Source organism: Phodopus roborovskii, unplaced genomic scaffold (genome assembly GCF_943737965.1).
Source record: "Phodopus roborovskii unplaced genomic scaffold, PHOROB, whole genome shotgun sequence".
Lineage (NCBI taxonomy): Eukaryota > Metazoa > Chordata > Mammalia > Rodentia > Cricetidae > Phodopus > Phodopus roborovskii.
The window spans coordinates 14193635-14217044 of NW_026126407.1; the positions used below are offsets into that span (position 1 = coordinate 14193635).

The 23410-nt window shown below is 48.6% G+C and overlaps 1 protein-coding gene across 1 annotated transcript; it reads right to left on the bottom strand.

Moving 5' to 3' along the window:
- Positions 1–928: 928 nt before the first annotated feature.
- LOC127219127 (myosin-3) lies at positions 929–21680 on the bottom strand. The gene is made up of 39 exons (XM_051180375.1): positions 21477–21680; positions 19771–19914; positions 19072–19228; positions 18591–18618; positions 18217–18325; positions 17618–17710; positions 16957–17020; positions 16778–16876; positions 15521–15624; positions 15302–15440; positions 14571–14689; positions 14336–14485; positions 13166–13336; positions 12771–13077; positions 12576–12646; positions 11596–11683; positions 11396–11513; positions 10892–11015; positions 10660–10796; positions 10075–10330; positions 9648–9890; positions 9385–9561; positions 9112–9257; positions 8942–9032; positions 7854–8243; positions 7635–7761; positions 6436–6554; positions 6119–6315; positions 5611–5794; positions 4815–4980; positions 4384–4508; positions 3618–3926; positions 3293–3496; positions 3096–3221; positions 2151–2321; positions 1954–2058; positions 1696–1791; positions 1465–1602; positions 929–970 (listed from the first exon to the last, which is right to left on the bottom strand). Exons 1-39 carry the CDS (start codon positions 21678–21680, stop codon positions 944–946), a joined length of 5823 nt encoding a protein of 1940 aa, XP_051036332.1. The 3' UTR covers positions 929–943.
- Between the last annotated feature and the right edge of the window lie 1730 nt (positions 21681–23410).

Sequence of the window (23410 nt, forward strand, 5' to 3'; positions counted from 1 at the left end):
CATTTACTTCCCTCCCGAGTTAAACTGGGACATCCCGGAACCTTCTAGTTCTCAGTAAGGAAAGAGGGACTTGGCAACCCTTCCTGATGAGGGTATTCATAACCACCTATTTTTTGAGCTCATTTCTGGTTAGAGCGCTCTGCCCTGCTGCCTGATCAGCTTCATGGTTGTCCATTTCTCCAAACATTTGTACTCTTTGGGTAAAAGTCAGGTTCATCTGGGGATGTGGGAGTGGTTTGTTTATTCAGCTCTGAAATAAGGCAGATTGCACCCAAGATAACAGAACTTAGTGGGAGATATGGATTGAACTCTTCCTTATTTAGAAAAAAAATGCATTTTTTATAGTGGCCAGGGATTGAACCCAGAGCCCCATGTATGTGAGGTAAGTGTCCCAATACTGAGCTACACCCCTGGCCTATGAGATCATGAAAGAACCAAACACTACCGAATTCATCTGTATCGTGTACAGAGCCCAACCATTATTAACCAATTTCAAGATGCATTTCCCTAGCAAAATGTGTAGGAGAGAAATCCTCCAAAGGATTCCTGAAACCAACCTTTGTGTTTCTCTTATGTGATATTAATAGATGAGTTTCTTAAAGCTCTCTCCCCCATCCCACTGAAGTAATGCCTAACATAGAAGTATTTTAAAAACTATTTTTAGTCTCAAATTTAAACCAAAAGCCAACCCCACTACACATACACACAAATTTAACAATTTAATCTACCAAGTCATCTGCTTACTGATATTTCATAAAAATAATTACCAAAAGAGGAATCATTTCCATGTGGGGAAGAGGGAAACACACAAGACAAAACAACTTGAAAACAAGGCAAGTTTTATTGCATGTGGGAAAGAGTCACATGGAACTTAGGCATGATCGCCAGGAGCCATGAAAATACACATCTGCATATCTTCTGCCCTGCGTCAGGGGGGGCTCGCTTACTCCTCACTCTCATGGACCACCATCTAGAGAGAATGTGGATGCTCCCAGTCAAGTCAAGCAGCACAGACATTTCCTGAACCCCTCTTCCCGAAAACATGAAGGAGTCATTTGTATACTTCAGTGGGATGCAGGGAATTTAGGGTTCTTGGGAGGGTGTATGGTAGCCCACATGAGATCGCTACATTGCCTGAGATTCTTGTAGGCAGAAAGAGCAGGTTAGAGTATTTGCAGACACCTTCAGCCACCTCTAGATGGCGCTCCTGAACAGCCTCTGTCATACCGGCAGAGGGCGCTGAAAGATAGCTCAGTGGACAATGATTCACCTGCTTTCTGGAAGGTGCTGTATTTTATTTGGGGGCTACAGACCAGGATTCTAGTGGAGCTCCGCCCAGGCTAGTGAATATAAAGAAAGTTCTCTCTGAGTTTGATATTCTCCACCTGGGAAGTAGAGGATTCCCCACAGCAACTTCCTGCTCAGAGGTGTCTGCTCTCTTGAGCACTTCCCAGATCAGCTTACCCTGCTGGAGGTGAAGTCCCGGGTCTTAGCCCGCAGTTTATTGACTTGCGATTCCGCAATATCAGCACGTTCCTCAGCCTCCTCCAGCTCATGCTGGGCTTTCCGGAACTTGGTGAGATGAGCATTGGCTTGTTCATCCTACAGGCAAAGAGACCAGCGGGTGAAATCAGCATGTCCCTCTCTCATGGCTCCCTGTGGGAAACGGGCCGGCCACACAAACATCTGACTTACAGCCTCCTCAGCCTGCCTCTTGTAGGACTTGACTTTCACTTGAAGTTTATCCACCAGATCCTGCAATCTCAGTACATTCTTCCTGTCCTCCTCACTCTGCAAATAGGAACGCGGGGATGCCGCTAGAGAAGGGCAGTGTTGTACCGTGGCCTAGCCAGTTTGGGGGGGGGGGGTGCAAGTGTTCCATTCTATTCCAGACTTGGAGTGCCATTTACACCTTGGAGAGGAAACTCCCATTAGGTTGTTCTTTTCACCTACCTGGTACGTGAGCTCCTTGACCCGACGCTCGTACTTCCTCAGGCCCTTCACAGACTCTGTATTCCTCTTCTGCTCCCCTTCCAGCTCAAACTCCAGCTCTCTGATCTGGGGAGATGTTTGGGACATTATTCTAGACCTGTTCCTTGAGTGGCGTAGGCTGGGAAGCTGGGCTTGGCTGGGCTTCCCCCTGCTAGTACCCGCGTCTCCAGTTTCTGGATCTGCTTCTTGCCGCCCTTCAGCGCCAGCTGCTCCGCCTCGTCTAGACGGTGCTGCAGGTCCTTCACCGTCTGCTCCAGGTTCTTCTTCATGCGCTCCAGGTGGGCGCTGGTGTCCTGCTCCTTCTTCAGCTCCTCTGCCATCATGGCGGCCTGAAAAGCAAAGTGTTCAGGGAGAAGGCTCAAAAGCCTTGGAGCTGTGGAAATCAGCATTCCGGCCAGAAAGCATGCTTGCAGAAAGGTCAAAGGATAAGACCCTGAGTGATCTCACTTCCCACCTGGGAACAGGACAAAAAGCTACACCTGGGATATAAGATGCATAAAAGAAACTCTACAAGGATCAGGTGAGAAAGTGTCCTGAAACTGCTCTCCTTGGGACCTGTTCAAACCCCAGGGGGTCTTTATTTTGTCATCACCACCACATTGTTTCAAAGGATCCTGAGACTTGAAAGGGATAACTTGTTATCTAGAGTTACACGGGGAAGGGATTTGAGAAGTAAAGAATCTGTATTCCTTCTTTGCTTTCCTGGGAAAGTAAAACGGCATTGAGGTGGTGTTCCCTCAGAAGGCAGCAGGTGGCGCCATTGCAGCTATAGAACCAGAAAGAAAGCTTGAAGACACAGGAAGTTAAAAGATGTGAGGGGACAGTACCCTCAGAGGGTCTCATTTCCAGCAGCCAAATGAAAGAACACACATCTTTAGAGACAGAAGAATAGTATACTGCCACCCCTCTGTCGGCTTTTAACAGTACAGGAGAGGACCAGTGAGTTTGATGGGAAATGGGAATGGTCTGGGGGCAGCCTGTACCTCATGAGTGTCCTACAAGGGTAGACTTCTACTGAGCATGTCTAGGGTTACGGGGAAGGAGAGCTTTCATGAGGCACAATCTCTCAGTAGCCATATTGGGGGAGGGGGCAAGAGCCTCACATCAGTAATAGCCTTTTTGGCCTTCTCCTCTGCGTTCCTTGCATCCCTGCTGGCATCCTCCACCTCACTCTGGAGCTGTGTGAGGTCTGTCTCCAGCTTCTTCTTGGTGTGAATGAGGCTGGTGTTCTGAGGAGGAGGAAGGAGCGTCAGACAGCGTGTCTGGGGATGACCCTCATACTCTATGCTCCTGCCCTCACCTGGGTGTGCAACAACTGCACCCTCTCGTTGGAATCCAGCAGCTCCTGCTCTGCCAGCTTCCGTGCCCGCTCCGTCTGCTCCAGCGTGGCCCGCAGCTCCTCCACCTCAGCCTGCAGCAGGTTGGCTCTGCGCTCCACGATCGCCAGCTGCTCCTTCAGGTCCTCCTGGCCCCGGAGAGCATCATCCAGGTGCAGCTGGGTGTCCTAGCCAGAAGATAAAAGTGTGTGAAATGGAGGGCCAAGGACCAAGAGCCCCACCTAGTCTTTGCATATCTGGACACTGGAAAAGCCCCCTCTTATCCCCATCCCAGGGAGCTGCCTCCACCTTCAGCTGTCCCTGGACATTCCGGAGGTGCTTGAGGTTCTCTGCAGCCTGGCGGTTGGCATGGCTCAGCTGAATCTCAATCTCATTGAGGTCACCCTCCATCTTCTTCTTGAGCCGGATGGCCTCATTCCTGCTGCGCACCTCAGCGTCCAGGGCCCCTTGCATGGTCTCCACTGTCCTCTGGTAGTTCCTCTTCAGTTGTTCAATCTCCTCATCCTTCTCAGCAATCTTCCTGTCAATCTCTGACTTCACCTGGGTCAGTTCAAGCTGAATTCGGAGGATCTTGGCTTCTTCATGCTCAAGAGCTGCCTGTAAAGGACAAAACCAAAAGGAACAGTTTCTGCACTACTTGTAGGGCCAACCACATGACCTTGGATCAGCAAGGCTCCAGTGAGATATTCCTAAATCAAATTCAATAATAATCAAAGCTACCTTTAAATAAAAACCTCTAACTTACCTTCAGTGCAGAAATGGGACATTTCACTGTTATTCATTTATCCTATTGATTAGGAGCAGGTAGCTCTTTAGCAGCTATTTTAACTTCAGCTAAGGGTTTGTAAATTTTCAGGTGTAGACCTATTTTAATGTAGGGATTTTCTTCAATAAATTTAAGATAACTCCGAGGCACTCTGTCACTCGACTTCACCGTCGTGGAGAAAGAGTGAGTGTTAGGATCATGATTCCCCAAAGGCGAAGTGTTAACATCTCTCCCCCAAGCCCACATCATTGCCTCTGTTCCGGTTTTTGCCTCCCCACTCATGCTCACCTCTGCTTCCTCCAGCGCCATTTGGATGTCAGCCTTTTCCAGCTCCATCTGCTTTCTGGATTTCTCTAGCTCATGGATGCTTTTCCCATTCTCAGCAATTTGTTCAGTGAGATCTGCTATCTCTTCTGCAATGAAATAAGTTCCCATTGCATCTGGACACCTCTGCACAGGTTCCCGGGAATGCAAAGCACACACTCAAGGCCTTTTGCTAGTTCTTTATAACTCTGGGGACCTCTGCTTCCCAGACATAAGACACGGGATAGAGAGACCCAAAACAGCAGCTCGTCAACATGCACACTTTATACAGGTGCAGCAGTGGGCCCATGTGAGCACCTGAGGGAAGGATGGGGCCTCACCCGCCCCCACACGCTCTGGTCACGATGGGTGAGAAGAAGGGTTTCCCACAATCTCAGACCATTTGCAACGCTTACGTTCTAAGTTCTTATTCTCCCTTTTCACAGTTTCAAGTTGATCCAAGGCTTCCTCGTAGGCATTTTTCAGTTTGAAGAGCTCGGTGCTCAAGGATCGGGACTCCTTCAGAGCCGCCTCCAGCTCTGCCTGGCTCTCCTCACACTTCGTCTTCCACTCAGCTAGCACCTGCAACATCATCATGGAAGGCTGTTAGTGAGCTCTCTGCCAAGCTTCTAACAGAATGTCACCACTGAGGTGACTGAGCTCAGAGTTAGGTCTCTCAGCTGTCTGCCTGGTCTAGCTTACTGAATGAGCTAAGGTTTCATTCTGTTAACTTACTCGGGATAATCAAGTATTGCTGTACTCAAAAAGCAAATGAATTCTTGGAGAAGAAATTAGCTAGACATAATCATCCTTTTCCTAATTAAAACAAAAATGCCCCTGAGCTTCTGGAAATATTTCATTAAGATGTTTGTTCAAATCGCACTGGTCTGACACAGGGAGGGAGGGACCTATGTCTGAGTCTCACATCAGCCACCTAAAGACATGGGTCATACGAGCAGATGGAAAAGATCTTGTTCTTAGAGCACTGTGGGAATTGGTTCACTGCTACAAACAATCACCCAAAGGGGGCCTCTGCCCCACCCCATTCCATGTCCACATCATGGATGGAGAAACAAGATCCTGGTGAAGCTCAAGGATCTCCCTGAGACCACAGTGCTAAAGTAGGGCTGAGGAGGGAGCAGATCTCTTCCTCCCACAGCCCCCCACACCCCTCACACCATGGAGTTCAACCAACATGGAGCTGCCCCACACCTTGTCAAAGTTCCTCTGCTTCTTGTCCAGAGCAGCTGCCAGGGAGTTGGCTCTTTCTACATCCACCATCAGATCTTCCACCTCCCCTTGCAGCCTCTGCTTGGTCTTTTCCAAGGAAGCACACTTCGCATTCACAGCCTCAACCTGCTCCTCCGAATCCTGAAGACGCTGAGCCAGTTTTTTCCTTCAAGAAAATGAGAAGGAGGCAGACAGGCACTGTTAAGGTTCCGTTTTCTTGAGCGTCACTGCTCATCAAACTGGAGCCATTAATCCGCGTGGCTCCTGTGCCTCTGCACATAAACCCCAAGAGACTCCCCCATCTGCAATGGCCTGTCTCCGATCTAACCAGGGTCAGAGTTGATGTCTTAATGAACTATGCTAATGCGCACGTGACGTGACGTGGAAATGTCTAGTAACAAAACAAGTTCATTAAGTTCATCCCACTCCACTCTAAAGCCAATGTGCTGAGCCATGAGATAACTTAAGGGTTCTAGTCTGAGTCGCCTACTTAGCCTCCTCCAGCTCCTCTGTGCGCTGGATGGCATCCGTCTCATATTTTGTCCTCCACTGGGCCACCTCGCTGTTGGCCTTGGACAGCACCCTCTGCAGCTCGGCTTTGCCTTCCTGCTCCTCCTCATACTGTTCCCGCAGCAGGTCACAGTCATGGCGGGAGGACTGCAGGGCGTGGGCCAGCGCGTTCTTGGCCTGTAAAAAAATTAAAAGGACGCCCCAATTAGGACTATGGGTGCCACACAAACCAGGTATGTCCTGCTGAACGAAGTCACTTTTTTTTTTTTCAATCTTGCTTTTAGTTTGCAGGGGTACCTTGCTCTCTTCCTCCAGCTGCCTCTTGAGCTCCTCTATCTGTTGAGTAAAGGCTTGCTTGCTCCTGGAAAGCTGAGACACTATGCTTTCCTTCTCTTCCAGTTGACGACTCAGCTCACCTGTGTCGGGAGGAAATAGTTCATTCATGCATGCATGCATTCATTCATTCACTCACTCAATTATGCTAATTGGGGTAGGGGACAAATAATGAGATGAGACCTCCTCTTGAGAGAGTATGGATGTGTCCAGGAAAAGGAAATGGCACCCTGATAAAATACTGTTGTAAGCTACAGGAAGCCAGGCGTGACCCTGCCAGCAAAAGCCAGGAGAACTTGTATGAATTTGAACACCTCCTGGAGCATCTCCCCACCTCCCTAGAGGCTGATGATCCTAGGTGTGTCCTTAACAACAGGTCTTCACCTCTAGAAATTTGAAGTTGGACTCTTGGGTGAATATGATCAGCCGGGGTATATACAGAAGTCAGAAGAGAAGCAGGATGCTTATGACCCTAGAAGGTAGTTCAAAGGTTATCTTTTCTCCCTGTGCTAGCCTTTGGCTACAGCAAAGAAGCAATTGACCTGTGGTAGGGGCCAGTGTTGGCTGGAGCTGTATTTCCTGGATAAATGCCCAAATTGTCCCCTCAATTGTTACTACACCATGAGCCTGCACTGTTCAGCCCATTTCTGTCTTTATTCTCTGCAATTCCTGAATGCAGTCAGTGGGCAGGAAATAGAAAGGCCACTGTTCCTCCTTCCGGTCCTATCCAGGTTTTGTCAGATGCAAGTTTATATTATCATGGAAGTTTGACCATCTGCTTTCTTTTTTATTTTCACTAGACAGGGTGTTCTCCTCCTGGATGTTCAGAACAGCCTATTTTGTGAATTGCTTCCATTACCTTTCTTCTAAAATGTGTTTTTAGAAACCCTTCCTCAGCAGGTATACTGGCACTGGCCTTTAATGCCAGGTCTAGGGAGGCACAGGCAGGCAGATCTCTGTAAGTTCCAGGCCAGCCTGGTCTACATAGGGTTTTCCAGGCCAGTCAAGTTTATAGAGTGGGACACTTTCTTTAAAACAAAGCAAAGCAAAAGCAAAACAAAACATTCTCTCTTGCAAAGGTGCTACCCCTACTAGAGCCATCTAGTCTCCAGAGTAGCACACACCCCACACCCCACCCCACCCTGCCCCTGCTCATGGCTCACCCGCCTCAGTCTGCAGCCGTGACTTCTGTGTAGTCAGCTCACTCAGGCTCCTCTGGGTCTCCTCATTCTTGCCCCTCGCCTCACTTAACTGGTCCTCCAGAGTTCGGCATATCTTCTCCAGATTGGCCTGAGGATTGGAAGGGGGAGGGAGGTCTGTAGGCGCCCTTAGGTTGACCTGCGGCAGGTGTCCTCTCTGGACGAGCCCACCCGGCCCCTCACCTTGGATTTGGACACGCTCTCCACGCTGCTGGAGAGGTCGTCAATCTCCAGCTTGAACTCGCTCTTCTCCTTCTCCAGCTTCTGCTTGACGCGCTGCAGGTTGTCGATCTGCTCCGCCAACTCGGCGGTGCTGTCCGCGTGCTTCTTCCGCAGGGTGGCCACAGTGGCCTCATGCTGCAGGGTGGCCTCCTCCAGGTCCCTGCGCAGCTTCAAGAACTCGGCTTCACGCTTCTTATTCAGTTCAATCTGAGTAGAGGTGACCCCTCCTGCCTCCTCCAGCCGTTCACTCAGCTCCTCCAGCTCGCGGGCATAGTCACTGCGCTGCTTTTCCGTCTTGGCCCGGGTGGCTCTCTCTGCCTCTATCTCTTCCTCCAGCTCCTCAATGCGAGCCTGTAGGGAGCAGCCAGTTCCCCTAAGAGACTCTTAGGGTGACTATTCACAACAGCTAACAAGGTGTCATCAACCCATGAAAGCATGAAGAAAATATCCTTCACTTAAATGGTGGCATATTACTCAAATATGAAACCCTACCATTTGCAGGAAAATGGAGGTGACTAGACACAGAAAAACATGTCATGCACATTTTCATGTGAAGAATTTGTTTGTTTGAGTCAATCTGAATATGAAGCAGTGACTGCTGACTGTTAGGAAGGTAGGGAAAGTGTTTGAGAGGGGACTGAGTTAGTGCACACTGAACTCGCACGAAGAAACCCATTACTATATAAAATTAGTTGACAGTGATGATAGAGCAGATGAGGTTTTACTCCACCAGATGAATCTGCTCACAGATCTCTGCCCCCTACCCCGCAGAGAGATGTACGTGCTGCTAATCTTCCTTCAAATGAATCTTTCCTACACCAAATGGTCACTGTCCTAGAAATGTCTCCATTCACCTCCATGCATCTTATTGCAAGTTTGGGGGACATGGTTCACATTGTCACCACTGCCATGTCAGCCTGGCCGAGTTAGGTCCCATGAGGCTGGCAGCCACACAGTCCTAAGCCTGCCTGCTCTAAATGGCTCTGAGCAGACACCACCCATGTTTCTGAGCCATCTACAAGGGCAGGCGAGAGCTGAAAGCCTCCTACCTGTAACTCTTTGATTTTCTTCTGAAGCTGGAGGCTCAGTGTCTGCTCGTCTTCTACTTTGCTTTGCAGCTGACTGTGCTCAAAGTCCTTCCTGTGACAGGACACAGAGAATGCGTGAGGATGGAATCCCCAGCCACTCACAGAGTGGAAGCCATGTTTGCGGGACATACTTCTTAAGCCTCTCATCCAGCTGTTGCTTGTCATTCTCCAGATCTAATATGGACTCCTGGGCAAGCTTCAGGTCCCCCTCCAGCTTCCTTTTGTTCCTTTCCAGGTCCACACGTAGCTTCTTTTCTTGTTCTAGAGAACTCTCCAGCTGCAAAAAAGCATCAGTTCCTCTTTAGGATCAAATGATTTCCAAGGGCGCAAACCAGCTCCCACCCCTGCCCAGGACTCTCCCACCCTAAGGTTCAGGACCCCCAAGACTAACACCCTGTGCTCACATCATCCACTTGTTGCTCCAGCTTGCTCTTAAGCTTGCTCAGAGAGTTGACCTTGTCTTCTTCAGCCTGGAGGTCATCCAGGGTCTGCTGATGGGCCTCTTGGAGAGCCTTCTTCTCTCTTGTTAGCTTTGCAATGGTCTCATCTAACCCAGCCAGCTCCTCAGTAAGGTTTTTTACCTAAAAGAAGTCATGCACTATTAGAAGAGGAGCTTGGTTCGAAGTGAGTGCATCGAGCCGGAGAGAAACAACAGAAGAGTGACAACCTTGTTCTCTGTGGCATGCTTCTCCTTCTCAACCTTGGCCAGTGTCAGCTCGAGGTCGTCGATGTCTTTCTTCAGCTCTGAGCACTCATCCTCCAGCTTCCTCTTCTTGGCCGTCAGCTCAGCATTGATCTCCTCTTCATCCTCAGCTCTCTCTGTCACCTCTTTGATTTTGGCCTCCAGCTGGATTTTGGTTTTGATCAGCTGGTCACATCGTTCCTCGGCATCCAACAAATTTTCGCTCTCCTTTAAAAAGAAATCACAATTCCCTTTATGGAGCGAAGGTTTGAGGTACTGCTGTCATTCATTCTATACGAAGTCCTCTATGAAGCACTACAAGTAAAGCCCAGCACCCACCCACATTAATCTAGCTTTCCCAAAATCGTAACCAAATCTGAAATACAAGAAATCAAAATTCTGAAATACATACAGCCTGTACTTGAAGTTGCAGATCATTCTTCTCTTGTACCAGAGTGACCAACTTTTCCTCCAGCTCCTTCCTCTTTGCCTCTGACTTGGCGAGCTCATCTTTGGTTTTCTGGAACTCTTCCTTCATGGTGGCCATCTCCTTCTCAGTCTCTGCGCTCTTCAGGAGGGGCTTGATCTTAAAGAAGAGCTTCATCCAAGGCCAATGTTTAACATTCATGAAGGCACGGATGTTGTACTGGATGCAGAAGATGGACTCCCTGAAAACAAAACATGGACCAGCAAGATGTATCAGCAGCTAAAGGTGCCTGATGCTAAGCCTGACAGCCTGATTTTGATTCCTAGGCCCCACAAGGTGGCGGCAAGAACTGACTCCTGCAAGTTGTCCTCTGATCCCTACATGTTTGCCTTGTCATACATGTTCACACACACACACACACACACACACACACACACACACACACACACAAAGAAAATAATAAAAAGTAGTTTGAGAAGAAAAAAGAAAGCTATTGTTCATTTCCTACAAGGGATTCTCTCTTCCCCCTTCTCCCAAAGAGCTCTTGCTTAAACAAAGACCCATTTCTACCTCCTTTGCATCATCTTCTGGAATTCCATACGCATGAGAAACCCTCTGCACACGGCTTGAGTCCGAGTGATCAGTTTGGCCAAGCGGTCATCCCGCATCTCTTCCAGGGTTCCAAGCAAGCCAGCCTTAAAGAACACCTTCCGAAGGACGGGTAAGGAGAATGAGTCATCTGGCACATTGTGTTAAGAGGATATACAAAGGCTAACAGCATGAGGCAGAATTGACGCACTACCTTTGTGTGTCCAAATTTGTACTGTGTGTGGTCGATGTCGATGGAAGCCAAGAGCTTCTCACAAGCTTTTTTGCTGTCAATGAACTGGCCCTCTGGGATGGCGCTGGCATTCAATACTCGGTATCTGCCATTGTGAACACAGAAATAATCACAGGCTGTTGACAAAGACTGGTGATTGAAGGCATCTCTTCCTATAGACCAGAAAGCTTAGTTCCCAGGAAGTAAAGAAACCTGCCCATAGTCACATCTCTAGATAGTAACCTGGAACAAAGACCTTGCATCTCTCAGGCCAGGGCTTTCTTCCCCTCCCTGTTGTATAGCAGACAAGTTCCAAGGTAATGTGGAAGACACAAGGATGTAACCCTGTCCAAGGAGTAGGTTATCTCACACTGAACACCAACCACAACTGCTCTTTTGAAACGAGTCTTTTCTTATGATAGTTCTTCCCTCAAATTCCAGCCTTTATCCACGCCAAAGGACAAACAAAGAATTTTGACCATGTACCTTTGTTTGAAGTCCCCATACAGGATCCTGTTGGGGAAGCCCTTCCTGCAGATGCGGATGCCTTCCAGCACACCGTTACACCTCAGCTGGTGCAGGACCAGGCTGTGTTCCATGGCCCCTGAGAACACAGACCAGATACCTGAGTTTCCCTTGGAGCCCTTATGGACTGAGCAGCCGCTGGAGGGCTGGGGGTGTCTCACCTGGGGTCTTGGTCTCATTGGGTATTATACAGCGCACAAAGTGAGGATGAGTGGTTCTTAAGTTGGACATCAGTTTGTTCAGGTTTTCCTAAAGGAAAAAGGATTGCCTTTGGCAGCCTACTTCCACAGAGGCAGACACTTGCATGGTGGAGAAAACAAAACTATATGGTTTCAACTTAAGAATTGTGAAACTGACTCTGTCCTTGAATGGTCCCAAAGCCAGACATATAGACAACTGGCAGAGTTGGACATTCCTAGCTTGAAAATCTAAAATGCTCTAAAACCTGAACGTTTCCTTTTTTTTTTTTTTTTTTTTTTAAATAAATCTGAAATCGTTTGAGTACCAACGTGACACACAAAAAGAGTGTCCCACCTACTGGAGACAAAACAGCAATATGCTTCAAATATCATGTAAAATTACCTTCATACTAACTGTGGGCCTATATGGAATACAGATGGATTTTGTGTATAGAGTTGGGTCCCATACTTGAGAAATCTCACTACATATTCAAAACAAAAAACAAACAAACAAACAAACAAAAAACAGCAACAACAACAAACCACTGAAGTCTGAACCACTTCTGGTCCTAAGGACAGAGAAATGTCACCCATTTTCCCAGGTTGCAAGATGGTCACCAGCCACAAAGTGGTTTCCACAGAAAGGGTGTCTGTCTCTACTGGGGCCTGAGGAGCTCCTTCAGGCATCCTGAAGGCAGCTAGGTAACTGGAACTGAGAACTCACGTATGTAGCTGGCCACCCCTGCTAGTTATAGTAAGTAATGGAAATAAATCTTGGTCCCATATGTGTTAGACTTCACGTGTACATTGTCAGGCTGTCAGTCAATTGACCTGACTCCGTGACAGCACTGCTACTCAGGCAACATGACTACCCTTGCATAAATCAAGTCTAGGATCTCAATGTTGCTCATTTTGCCATGACTCAAGTGAACTGTGAGCAGAGTAACTCTAAAGTTTCTTACCCTGAAAAGTGCAGAGACTGTTTGGAAGGAAGAGCCTTTTTTCTTAGCCACTTTCTTCTTCCCACCGTCAGCTGTAAGACACAAAAGGGGGCAGGCACTGTCACTAGATCTACCAAGTCTTTTGGATGCTGCGGAAAAAGGGAGGTGATCCTTGAGGACAAAGTCCCACCCCCATGACTGGAGTCTGCTACTTACCATCCGTTGTAGCAAAAGTGGCATAGAGGTGTGCTAGGAGTCTGTTTGAAGACTTCTGGTACAGCCCCACTACAGTTTCATTCAGGGGGTCCTTGTTCTTCTCCAGCCAGCCTGAGACATTGTAGTCCACAGTGCCCGCATAGTGAATGAGGGAGAAGTGGGCCTCGGCCTTGCCTTTGACCACCTTAGGCTTCTGGAAGTTATTGGATTTTCCCAGGTGCTGGTCATACAGCTTGTTCTTGAAGGAGGTGTCTGTCGCCTTGGGAAACATGCACTCCTCTTCCAGGATGGAGAAGATGCCCATTGGCTGGATTGAAGGTGAGGCAAAGGCATCTGGGTAAATAGAAACAGCAGAGCACATGGGAAGGGGGCTCAGAGCAGACGGAGTAGGATACCTTCTCAATGAGCTCGATGCAGGCAGCCAGGTCCATCCCGAAGTCGATGAAGGTCCACTCGATGCCCTCCTTCTTGTACTCCTCCTGCTCCAGCACGAACATGTGGTGGTTGAAAAACTGTTGCAGTTTCTCATTGGTGAAGTTGATGCACAACTGCTCCAGGCTGTTATACTGACACCAAAATATAACATTCACATGAAAAATTAGAACTCTTTCAAAATGAAACTCCATCAGCCTTCCTCCTCCTCCTGTATCGGGTTCTACCTGCTCATCTATGTTTTCAGAGCTGGTCATGATTCTTCTAGGCCTGCCTCTGACCACGTCTCCCATCTAGATGTTTCTCCTACTTCTGGGCACCTCTTGGTGCACTTATTTTGGGTTTATGCATCTACATGCCCCACAGGCTTCTGTTTCTTCTCAACTAAACTTTGAGCCTCCCTTCTTCCTGCCTGCATGGCTGCCACCTGGTGAACACCAACTACACATTTGCTTCTAAGTCAGATAATTCTATCAATGGCAAATTTCGAATTCTCTGGCTCTCCATTGGATTTTTCTCAATTTTACGTATTTGGTGATATCCTTTAAAATTCCACTTGAAGGAAATCTACAGCCTTGTGTAATATATTTGCATATGTGTGTGTGTGCTCACATATACACACATTTGTATGGGTGCACACACATGTATGTATATGAACCTGTAGAGGCCAGAAGAAAACTGTGGATGTCATTCCCCAAGCAACATCCACCACTCACATTATTATTATTATTATTATTATTATTATTATTATTATTATTGAAACAAGATCTCTTAATGGCCTGGAAATTTCTAGTAGGGTAGGCTGAATAACCAGTGAGCCCCAGCATGTCTCTGTCTCTTCTGCTGAGAACACTCCACCATGTCCAGCTTTTTTTTTTTTTGTAATGCATATATTGTAAGCATCATACTCTGGCTCCCTACTTTTGAGGCAGGAGGCACTTTACTGACTAAACCATCTCCCTCACCTCTTCAACTGTCTGAAAACAATGCAAACCGTCATGCTATGCTATTTCCCCCCTACTGACTCACTCACACTTCCTATCCTTCTTACAAGAAAATCATCTTGGTGCCCCCACTTTGGGGTTATGAAAACTCCCTCTATGAAGAACTAAGAAAACATACATAATACCAACCTCAAAAATTTCAAAACCGGCAATGTCCAAGACCCCGATGAAGTGTTGTCTCGGGAGCTTTGTATCCAGTTGCTGGTTGATCCGAGTGACCATCCACAAGAAGAGTTTTTCATAAACAGACTTGGAGAGGGCATTCACAGCATGATGAACCTATGGGAGGAAAGGCCAGCAAACTAGTAAGAAGGCTGTGACCATCGGTCCTCGGGCCCCTCCTGGCCTCCAGGCAGCTCCTTACCTGGTCCACAGTTTGGCCCTTTGTAACATACTCATTCCCGACTTTGACTCTGGGAAAGCACAGGGCTTTGAGGAGGTCTGAAGAGTTCAGGCCCATCAAGTAGGCTGTCTTGTCGGCCACTGCTCGGGAAGAAAAGACCGTGTTCAGTGAGGTAGGAGGAAAGCCATCCGGATGTTTCATCTCAGCATCTTTCCATTGTGCACATCCCTTAAATATCTAAGTGTGGCCAATGACACTACATCGCTCAGAGAGTGTAGGAGATTTCATGAAGCAGCAGGACTTGGTTCCAGAAAGCCCTGGCCATTTCACATTGCATCTGGAATAAGACCTTTCTAAGAACTCAGCAGAAATGAGTGGAGGGACCAGAGAGGTGACTCAGGAGGTAGAGGCACCACCAATCAACACTCCTGGCAACTGAGTTTGATCCCAGGCACCTGTATTGTGGAAGGAGAAAACTGACTCCTGAAAGTTATACACACACACACACACACACACACACACACAGAGAGAGAGAGAGAGAGAGAGAGAGAGAGAGAGAGAGAGAGAGAGAGAAAACTAATAAGATCTTTTAAGTTTATGCTGATGGTTCCTTATACTCTGCAGACCCAGAAGAAGTTCCTCCTCCTTCCAGAGGGGAAGAAAAATCAATCATTTTCAAAAGAGGCTCTGAGTGTCCCCAGGGGAATGACCCCTCTGCTCAGGCTCTGTACCCTGCTATGGTGACAACGTACCTTCCGTGCCATCTGGCTCGGCTTGCTCCTCTCGCTGCTTCTGCTTGAACTTCATGTTGCCATAATGCATCACGGCCCCTGTCAGCTTGTAAAGTCCAGATTTCTCCTCTGGGGTGAAGCCCAAGATGTCAATGGCACTCTGCGATGGAAGGAACAGCTTGTCTATCCATTACCCTCAGCATAGGGAGGCTCCCCCCACCTTTCTGTGGTCCTCCTTACATCTGTAGCCAGCAGCTCCTCAGCATCGTCAATGCTGGCCACCAGGATTTCACCCTGGCTGATGAACGGGTAGTCATAGGGGTTGGTCGTGATCAGCAGCAACTCTGAAATGACCAATGTTTGAGGAATTCACACGCATGTCATGAAAAATCCCCCTGGGTGGAACTGTGCTCCTGAGCTCTGACCTGGGACTTCAACCACTGGAGTCAAAATTAAATGAAGAAGTAGAACTCTCTAGAGTCTAGACGGTGGTCACGACATAAAACATAATCTGTGGGAACATTTGCAATCCTCCATGCCTCCACCCTAGGAAACACATTTCTGTCTTTTTTGCTTTGCAAATGAATGTTGCATGCCAGCATAGGTTGTGGACAGTGAGTAAGGAAAACCGGATGAGTATGTGCCAGGACAGGAGCCCAGGCTGGGGGCCTTTTCTGATAGCCTTTTCTAAAGGTGGCTGGAAACTGGAAACCTGTTTGCAGGCTGGTGCCCAGAAGGCTTAGCTGGTACAGATGTAAAGTACAGGAGGTAGTGAACACAGAAGCTTCTATCAGCCTCTAGAAGCAGAATGGCCCTACCTAACTGGACGCTGGCCTTTCATAGCTAAAGTAATTCTTTGTTGAAACACAAGGGGGCGCTCAAGGACCATTAAGCGCTTAACTATTCAAAGTGTACGGTGGAACCAATAATGATTTTGCCGTATTACAGCACATCTGATCACATTTTTCAAGTCGGTACAGTCAAGTTTGTAAGATGGTCTCAGCAGGTAAAGTTCTTGCCGTGTAAGCATAAAGACTAGAGAGTTCGAATACCCCCTAATAATCATATAAAAACTAGGTGAATGTTGGAGGGGTCTATCTGTAATCCCAGCGCCAAGGAGGCAGAGATCGGGTCCTAGCTAGAGTAGCTCTTGGTGAGGGACCTTGCCTTAATATTAAGGTTGAGAGAAATTGGGGAAGATACCCAGATTCAGTCTCAGGCCTCCGTATTCACAATGCACACCCACAGACACACATGCACCTCTATACACATACTCACATGAATACCACATAATTCTGAGAAATGATACAGTTGCTGTCTAAAAAGCCATATATCCCACGGCTGATATAAGTCTCCATTGCCTGTAGAGTCACCTATAGATGCAACTAACTCTTCTGGGTCTAATGATCCAAAAGCCCAAAATCGACTTCCTCCTCCCCTCCAGGCCCACCCACCACTTCCACCGCTTCCCACCCCACCCCCACCCCGTGACCTCACCAATCAGCTCAGGCTTCTTGTTGGAAAGAATCTGGTAGAAGATGTGGTAGCTCCTCTCAGCCTTCAGCTGGAAGGTGACTCTGGATTTTTCCAGCAGATCTGGAATAGAAGCACAGGCCTGTGGCCCACTCTGCTCTCTGTGGCTGCGAGAGCTCACTTGTCCCACTGAGTGTACTTACAAGTTTCAATATCTGCAGACGCCAGCTTCCCAGTGGTGCCGAAATGGATGCGGATGAATTTTCCCTGTGCGGAGAGAGAGGGGACCAGATCTTTCCGCTGTCTGAGCACTGCCCGGAGGAGCCTCTCCCTCCGCAGTATGAAGTGTGTCCTCCCCTCTCCCTTTCCTCGTTCCATTTTGTGTGTCTGCCTCCTCCTGTGCTCCCCATATCTCACTAATGAAATGACTGGGGTGCCAAACCATGACCGGACCTGCTTACAGACTCCTTCCTATTGTACTTAAGGTAATATCCAACGCCTTCCTCTGGGTTAATGCCCTTATTAATAACATGTCTCTTCTCCCTATCTGTCTCCCCACTTATCACATGAGTCCTCTGTAGGAGAGTCTCATGCAGGAAACAAGCCACCCTTCCCTTCGTCCCTTTCTTTACCCAGCAGTTTTGGCTCACGTGTTCAAGTCCCAGAAAGCCCTTACCAGACGGACAGCCCTGTCTGTTGGGGACCTGATCCCCAGTTACTCAGTTACAGCATTGAGTTTTTGAACCTCACATACACATGCCCGGTGCATTTGCTCCTTCCCATGCTCTCTGTTCGTTCCCCAAGCTCAGGCACCCTGACTGCCCTGCAAGCTAAAGATTCCATCATACTCAAGGGCAGACTCACAAAACGAGAGGAGTTGTCATTCCTCACGGTCTTGGCATTGCCAAAGGCCTCCAGCAGGGGGTTGGCGCTGATGATTTGATCTTCTAGAGTCCCCTAAGCAAGAAAACCCGAGAGGAAGGGAACATGTCTTTGTAAGCCACAAAATGAAGATTTAAAAAAATAATAATCATCACCTGTTCTGCTTTCCCTGCCTGCCTGGCTTCCTGGCTGCTCCAGGGATGCTGGGCTTCCCCCTTCTACTTGACAACTGAAAGCAGTGTGACCTTCTCGAAACACTTCTGCATCTCTCTTGAGCTTGTCAGCGGCTGGATCTCTTGAGTGGACATGCTTTAACTTGATCCTCCAGTTAGTTAGGTTGTTTGACTCTTGCAGTCCACTGAGTCGGGGGACATGTATTCCTCACACTGCTCTGGACTGCTATCTGTGACACCACCCTGAAGGAACAATCTCTCTGACTTGTCTCCAGATCCACCCTCTTCTAAAGTACTTGTGTCTCATCTGCTAAGACATCACAGGACCTGGACCTGTGGTCAACCACACGCTGTCCCCCAGGCTCCTGCACCCTAGCCCACTCTCTTTTCCTTGCTCCCTTCCCCCACCTTCATTTTGGAGTCCTTTTTCTTGGCAAGATCTCCAGTGGCTGCAATTGTTGCAAAGTACTGGATGACCCTCTTCGTGTTCACAGTCTTCCCGGCCCCGGATTCTCCGCTGTTTAGAAGGATGGAAAGGCAAAGAAAGGAGTCCTGTTCATAAACCAGCACCCTAAGATGTCACCCAGAGGGGAAGAGGACCTGGGCAACTGCCTTAGTTGATCTGAGTATGGGTAACCCCAGTTTTCTGAGGCTTTTTCACCCATTCCCCAACCTGTCTTTTCAACATGGGCTTTGCTCCAAAGCTCCATCTCATGAACAGAGCTGAGGGAATGGCATCCTTGGCCCCAACTGCCAAGCCTCTCTAAGCAGGGGATACTCACGTGATCAAGATGGACTGGTTTTCACGATCTGTCAAAGGGAGAGAAAAACAGAGCTGATGGCTATGTCTAAAGAGGTTGTGTCCATCAGGCAGGCAGTAGGCTGCAGCTGCTCCATTCCTTTCTCCCTTCATTTATTTCCTGATTTACTTTGTGTTTGTCTGCTTAGTCATAGGTGGGGATTTAAAGAGCTTCTGTCCTGATAATGAGACTCAAAGACATTAAGCCCTGATGAAAACTGAGGCCTCCCGTCCTCTGAGGTTGAGCCATCTAAGATGGTCAATCTTTGTTTCTGATCCTTAAGAGTATTCATATCCTATGTCTAGCCAATACCCACGTCACACACAAACTCCTCACCCTGGCCCCCAAGGATCTAAAGCCTCTTTTCTTCTTTGTCCCTCCTTCCCTAGAACTTCGCACCACAGTGACCCTGAACCTATCCAGTTCCCACTCCTCGTCCCCATATTTTCTCTTAAAAACACACCGGTCAGCATGAACTGGTAGGCGTTGTCAGAGATGGAGAAGATGTGGGGCGGGGCCTCCTGGCGCTTTTTGCCTCGGTAGCCATCCACCACCTCAGGGTTGTACACCGGCAGCCACTTGTACGGGTTGACGGTGACACAAAAGAGGCCTGAATAGGTCTGTGGGAGTAAAAAGATATACACATGCATACATACATGTACATTATATACATTAATATACATACATGTATACATACATATATAATATATTTATATACAGAGGTATATATGTATATGTATATATATATGTATATACATATATATATATATATAGAGAGAGAGAGAGAGCCTTTACTCTTATCCTAGGCTTCTTTTGATAACTCATAAAGAGGAGATGATTTGTACTGATGGATGAAGCAACTGAAATTCAAAGAGGAAAGAAGCCAGCCCTCCCACAGCTAGTACCATGCTGACCCCACCATGACCTCAGCTTTCTTGTCCTTAGGGCCCCTCCTCCATAACTCCCCTCCTCCCCACCTTCCTTCCTACAGCCCTTGCCCTTCCTATCCCATCCATATCTTGCTTTTTTCCACATCTTTCTTGTTATTCTCTCCTCTACTCCCTCTCTTTTGGCCAAAGAGGACTCTTTCAAAGGCTTCCCTCCCCCACCCTCACCCCTCATCGGATGCCACAGGAAAGCCTGTTGGCAAGTAGCCACTGACATAGATCATCCAGGATGTGTAGCGGTCCTTGAGGTTGTACAGCACAGCGGGCTCGTTCAGGTGAGTGAGCATGGCCATGTCCTCGATCTTGTCGAACTTGGGGGGGTTCATGGCATACACGTCCTCTGGTTTAACCACCAGGGTCTGAAACGGAAGAGTCATGAGGTTTGTCTAATGTTCCCTAGCCATTGGAGAGCTGTGTGTGTGTGTGTGTGTGTGTGTGGCACCCTGGGAGAGACTGCAAACCAGGTGAGCAGGAGAAATGCCTGGGTGACACTGAGGGAAACCAAGGTTACCATGACAGATGGTGGTGGCACAGCATGTGCTCTGTTCCGGCCACTCAGGACTTTTGATTGTCTCTCTCTGATTGGGAGTGGGGGGATAGAGAGAGAAGTAATGACGGAGGACTTCTGGGGACTAAGTGGGGGCTGTGACACAGATTGGGGGCCAAAGGAAGCAGCTGTTCGGCTGTCCCTGTGGTTCTCCTAGGGCGTGTCTGCAGCAGGCCGGGTCAGAGACACTGTGTCCCTGGCTGGTGCCCACAGGGCCTGCCAACTTCACTGCCCTGTAGAAGCAGCTTTCCAGGATGAGACCCCAGCCTTCTTCCTTCACCACCTTCTATGCCCTCGAGGAAGAGTTGCTGGCCCATCCTTCCCTTTCTGCAGCATCCCTGCATCTCTGATCTGGGAGGGTTGCTTTCCCCACCAAGCCCTGGGCTGTCCCCTGTGGAGAGCTTATAGATGGGCCTGTCAGCCCCTGCCCCTCCCTTGTCTTTTGAGTGACTCTGGAAACAGCCAGCCCCTGAGCAGTAGGGGCCGGAAAGCTGTCTTCTTCCCTGCCTCCCTCAAGCCCCCCTGGGCCATGGGCTCTCCTGTGCTCTCTCAAGTCTGTTCTCCCTAGACTCCATTATAACCCTGCATGGAGTCTAGCTTCTGCCTTCCATCCTTCTTTGGAAGCGCAGCCTCAGCTTCTGCATCTGGAATATGTAGAGATTCCTTCTGTGAGCATCCATGTTTGTCCTGCCCTCCCCCGACCGCACCAGGGCTCACTGAATGGCATCGTTTCCTTCACCTCTTGCATCTTCTGCCTCCATCACACACATACTCACACATGTGGTGACTGAATCCAGGACCCTGTGCACGCTGGGCCAATGTTCTATCATTGGGCCATACCCACACCTCTTTTGTTTTCTTCCTTGTAACATTTCCAGATTCAGGATTTTCTAAAGTCCCAACTTGCTCCCACAGGATGTGGTGGGCTCAATTGCCCAGCCCAGCCCAGTTACAGAGAGCCTGGTTCTTGACGTTGACCTTGTGGTCCTCTAGGGTCCCTTACCTTCCTTGGTTAGATGACCATTGACAGAACTGGGGGAACCTACAAACAGCGGGTGTTCCAGAAACACTCAGCCCCTGAGACAGTGAAGCTGGTCCTCTGGCCCAGGACAAAGCAAACAGTGGTAAAAGACACCCAAAACTAAATGCTCTGGTCAAATGCCAGTGGGCCCATCTCCCATCCTGCTACAGAGGCCTGGGCATTCTGCTTTCTCCCAGGGTCTGGATACCTAACATTGTTTCAGATGCTGACTTCCAGGCCCAGTCTCTGGCTGGGAAAGTGGGGCAGGGTGGGGAGGGTGGGGAGGTAGTCTTCCGCAAAGCCACTTGAGGAGCTGGGTCAGTGCTGAGGAAGAAAAAGAACAAACACCTTACCCTGTTGTCTTCCGTCTCCACGGTGACCTTCCCATCCTGGCTACTCTTAATTTTCCCCTTGGCATATTCTTCCTTTGAGTCAACCACAAAGCAGTAGGTTTTGGCATCAAAGGGCTGGTTCTGGGCTTCGATCCGCTCCTTTTCTGACTTGCGGAGAAACGGTGCGGCTATGCCGAACACTTCCATCTCAGAGTCGCTACTCATGGCGTCAGCTGCAGAACAAACCCAGCATTCAGACCAGCTGCTCCCTGGCCAGGCAGCAAGCAGGCAACCTCCCACTCAATCTAGTATATCAACCTGCCACACACCCCTACCCCGCCATGCATAAAAGACTGTCAGACTGAGTTGAGGACATCTGGGCTGTTCCATGCCCAGTGGGGCTCCACATAAGGAGTCGGTCCTGGGAAAATGTAATGTGCTCTTATTTGCTGAGTTGTTACGTTGTGGGCCTAGGTAGAGTGTGTTTAATACAAGTGTCTCGATTCTTTCAATCCTGTGAAGGGGCTTTTTATGCCACTCTTGACACTCCATTTTCCTCTTCTGAGATGCACATATGGTAGACAGACCATTCAAAAATAAATACCATGGGAAAATAAATAAATAAAGGCATCTCTCAAAGACAGAACCCTGAACAGCAAATGGAAGAGGCAGTTTCGAACTGTTTTCAGATGGCTCCTTCTTCCCACGCTAAGAATAGTCAGGCGGCAGAGGCAGCGGGATCTCTGTGAATTTGAAGCCAACCTGGACTATCTAATGAGTTCTAGGCTACCCAGAGCTACATAGTGAGATCCTGTCTTTAAAAAACAAACAAAACCACAAGGAAGTGATGGGTGCCTCTGGCTACAGCCCCAAGGAAGAAGGAACTTTCTCTGGGTCCCTGAAGCCTAGTCTGTGTTTAAGCTCTCCCTGGGGTAAAGTAGTGCTGCTGGGTGGCCTGGGTTTGCCTGAGGGCTTCAAAGCCCAGGGACTCGCCCTGATCCTCACCTGAGTCACACCCACAGGACAGCAGAGAACAGCAGCAGCTGTGGAGCTACAGGACCTGCAACAGCACCACACAGAGATGCTTAGGGATGCCACCGTTTCTGCTTCTATGTTGAACCAGATCTTGATGAAAATCAACTCTCACACACAAAAGCCTAGATGTTAGAAAGAGCCTCAGCCCTGAGGCAAGCTAGAGGACCAGACAGGTCATGTCCTCCAACTAGGCAGAGCTGCCAACTGTCTGGCAGTGGCTCTCCCAGCCCACTCCGATAGTGTCTTCAAATTGCAAGATCATTCCATGTGAATAGGACAAGGACTCTAAATGGACTGAGTCCCTGGCAATAAAAGTGTCTGTTAGCAGGCGAGGCCAGGCCTCCTGACCTGCTCAAGGCAACCGGCATCAGGGCATTGAGCCTCACCTCTCACTTCACACATGTTCTTTGAGAATACCTTGAGAAGAGAAACGAGGGCCACCTCATGTGACAAAGCCAGGCAGGGCCACAGCGCAGAGCAGTGGCTGAACCAGGTGTGAAAGCATCAAAGGCCAAAAGAGATACAAGGAAAGCACTGTCACTTACCTCTGACCACGACAGAGTGAGCCACAGAGGAGCAGCCACCCCCTGGGCTTTTATAGGCCACCACTAACCCCCTGGGCTCATTCTTTCTCTATATTTGGAAAGAGAGTGAGTAGCACCGCAAGCTGAGAACTGGCCCCTTCCACGCTTTTTTTTTTTTTTTTTTTTTTTTTTTTGTCATTGCCAAGGGAAAAGTATATATAGAAATGAGCAGGGTCCGAAACCATTTTTCCAACTGTAGAAAGCTGGGAATTTGAGATGCCTCGCTCTGCACTCAGGGTTGGGGCTTCTTCACCTGATACAATGGAATTGTCTTTGCTTTAGGAGCCCTGCCTGACTCCATCCTGCAGGTCCTCCCACCCTGGAAATCAGTGGGGG

What these genes read in the sequence shown, in the direction of transcription:
- LOC127219127 (XM_051180375.1), bottom strand. Translation starts at nt 21,680, where the DNA reads ATGAGTAGCGACTCTGAGATGGAAGTGTTCGGCATAGCCGCACCGTTT. An exon ending in TGGCGCTGGAGGAAGCAGAG is followed by an intron (nt 3,927 to 4,383) that starts GTGAGCATGAGT and finishes TGTCCTTTACAG; the next exon opens with GCAGCTCTTGAGCATGAAGA. An exon ending in ATGTCCAGGGACAGCTGAAG is followed by an intron (nt 3,497 to 3,617) that starts GTGGAGGCAGCT and finishes TCTTCTGGCTAG; the next exon opens with GACACCCAGCTGCACCTGGA.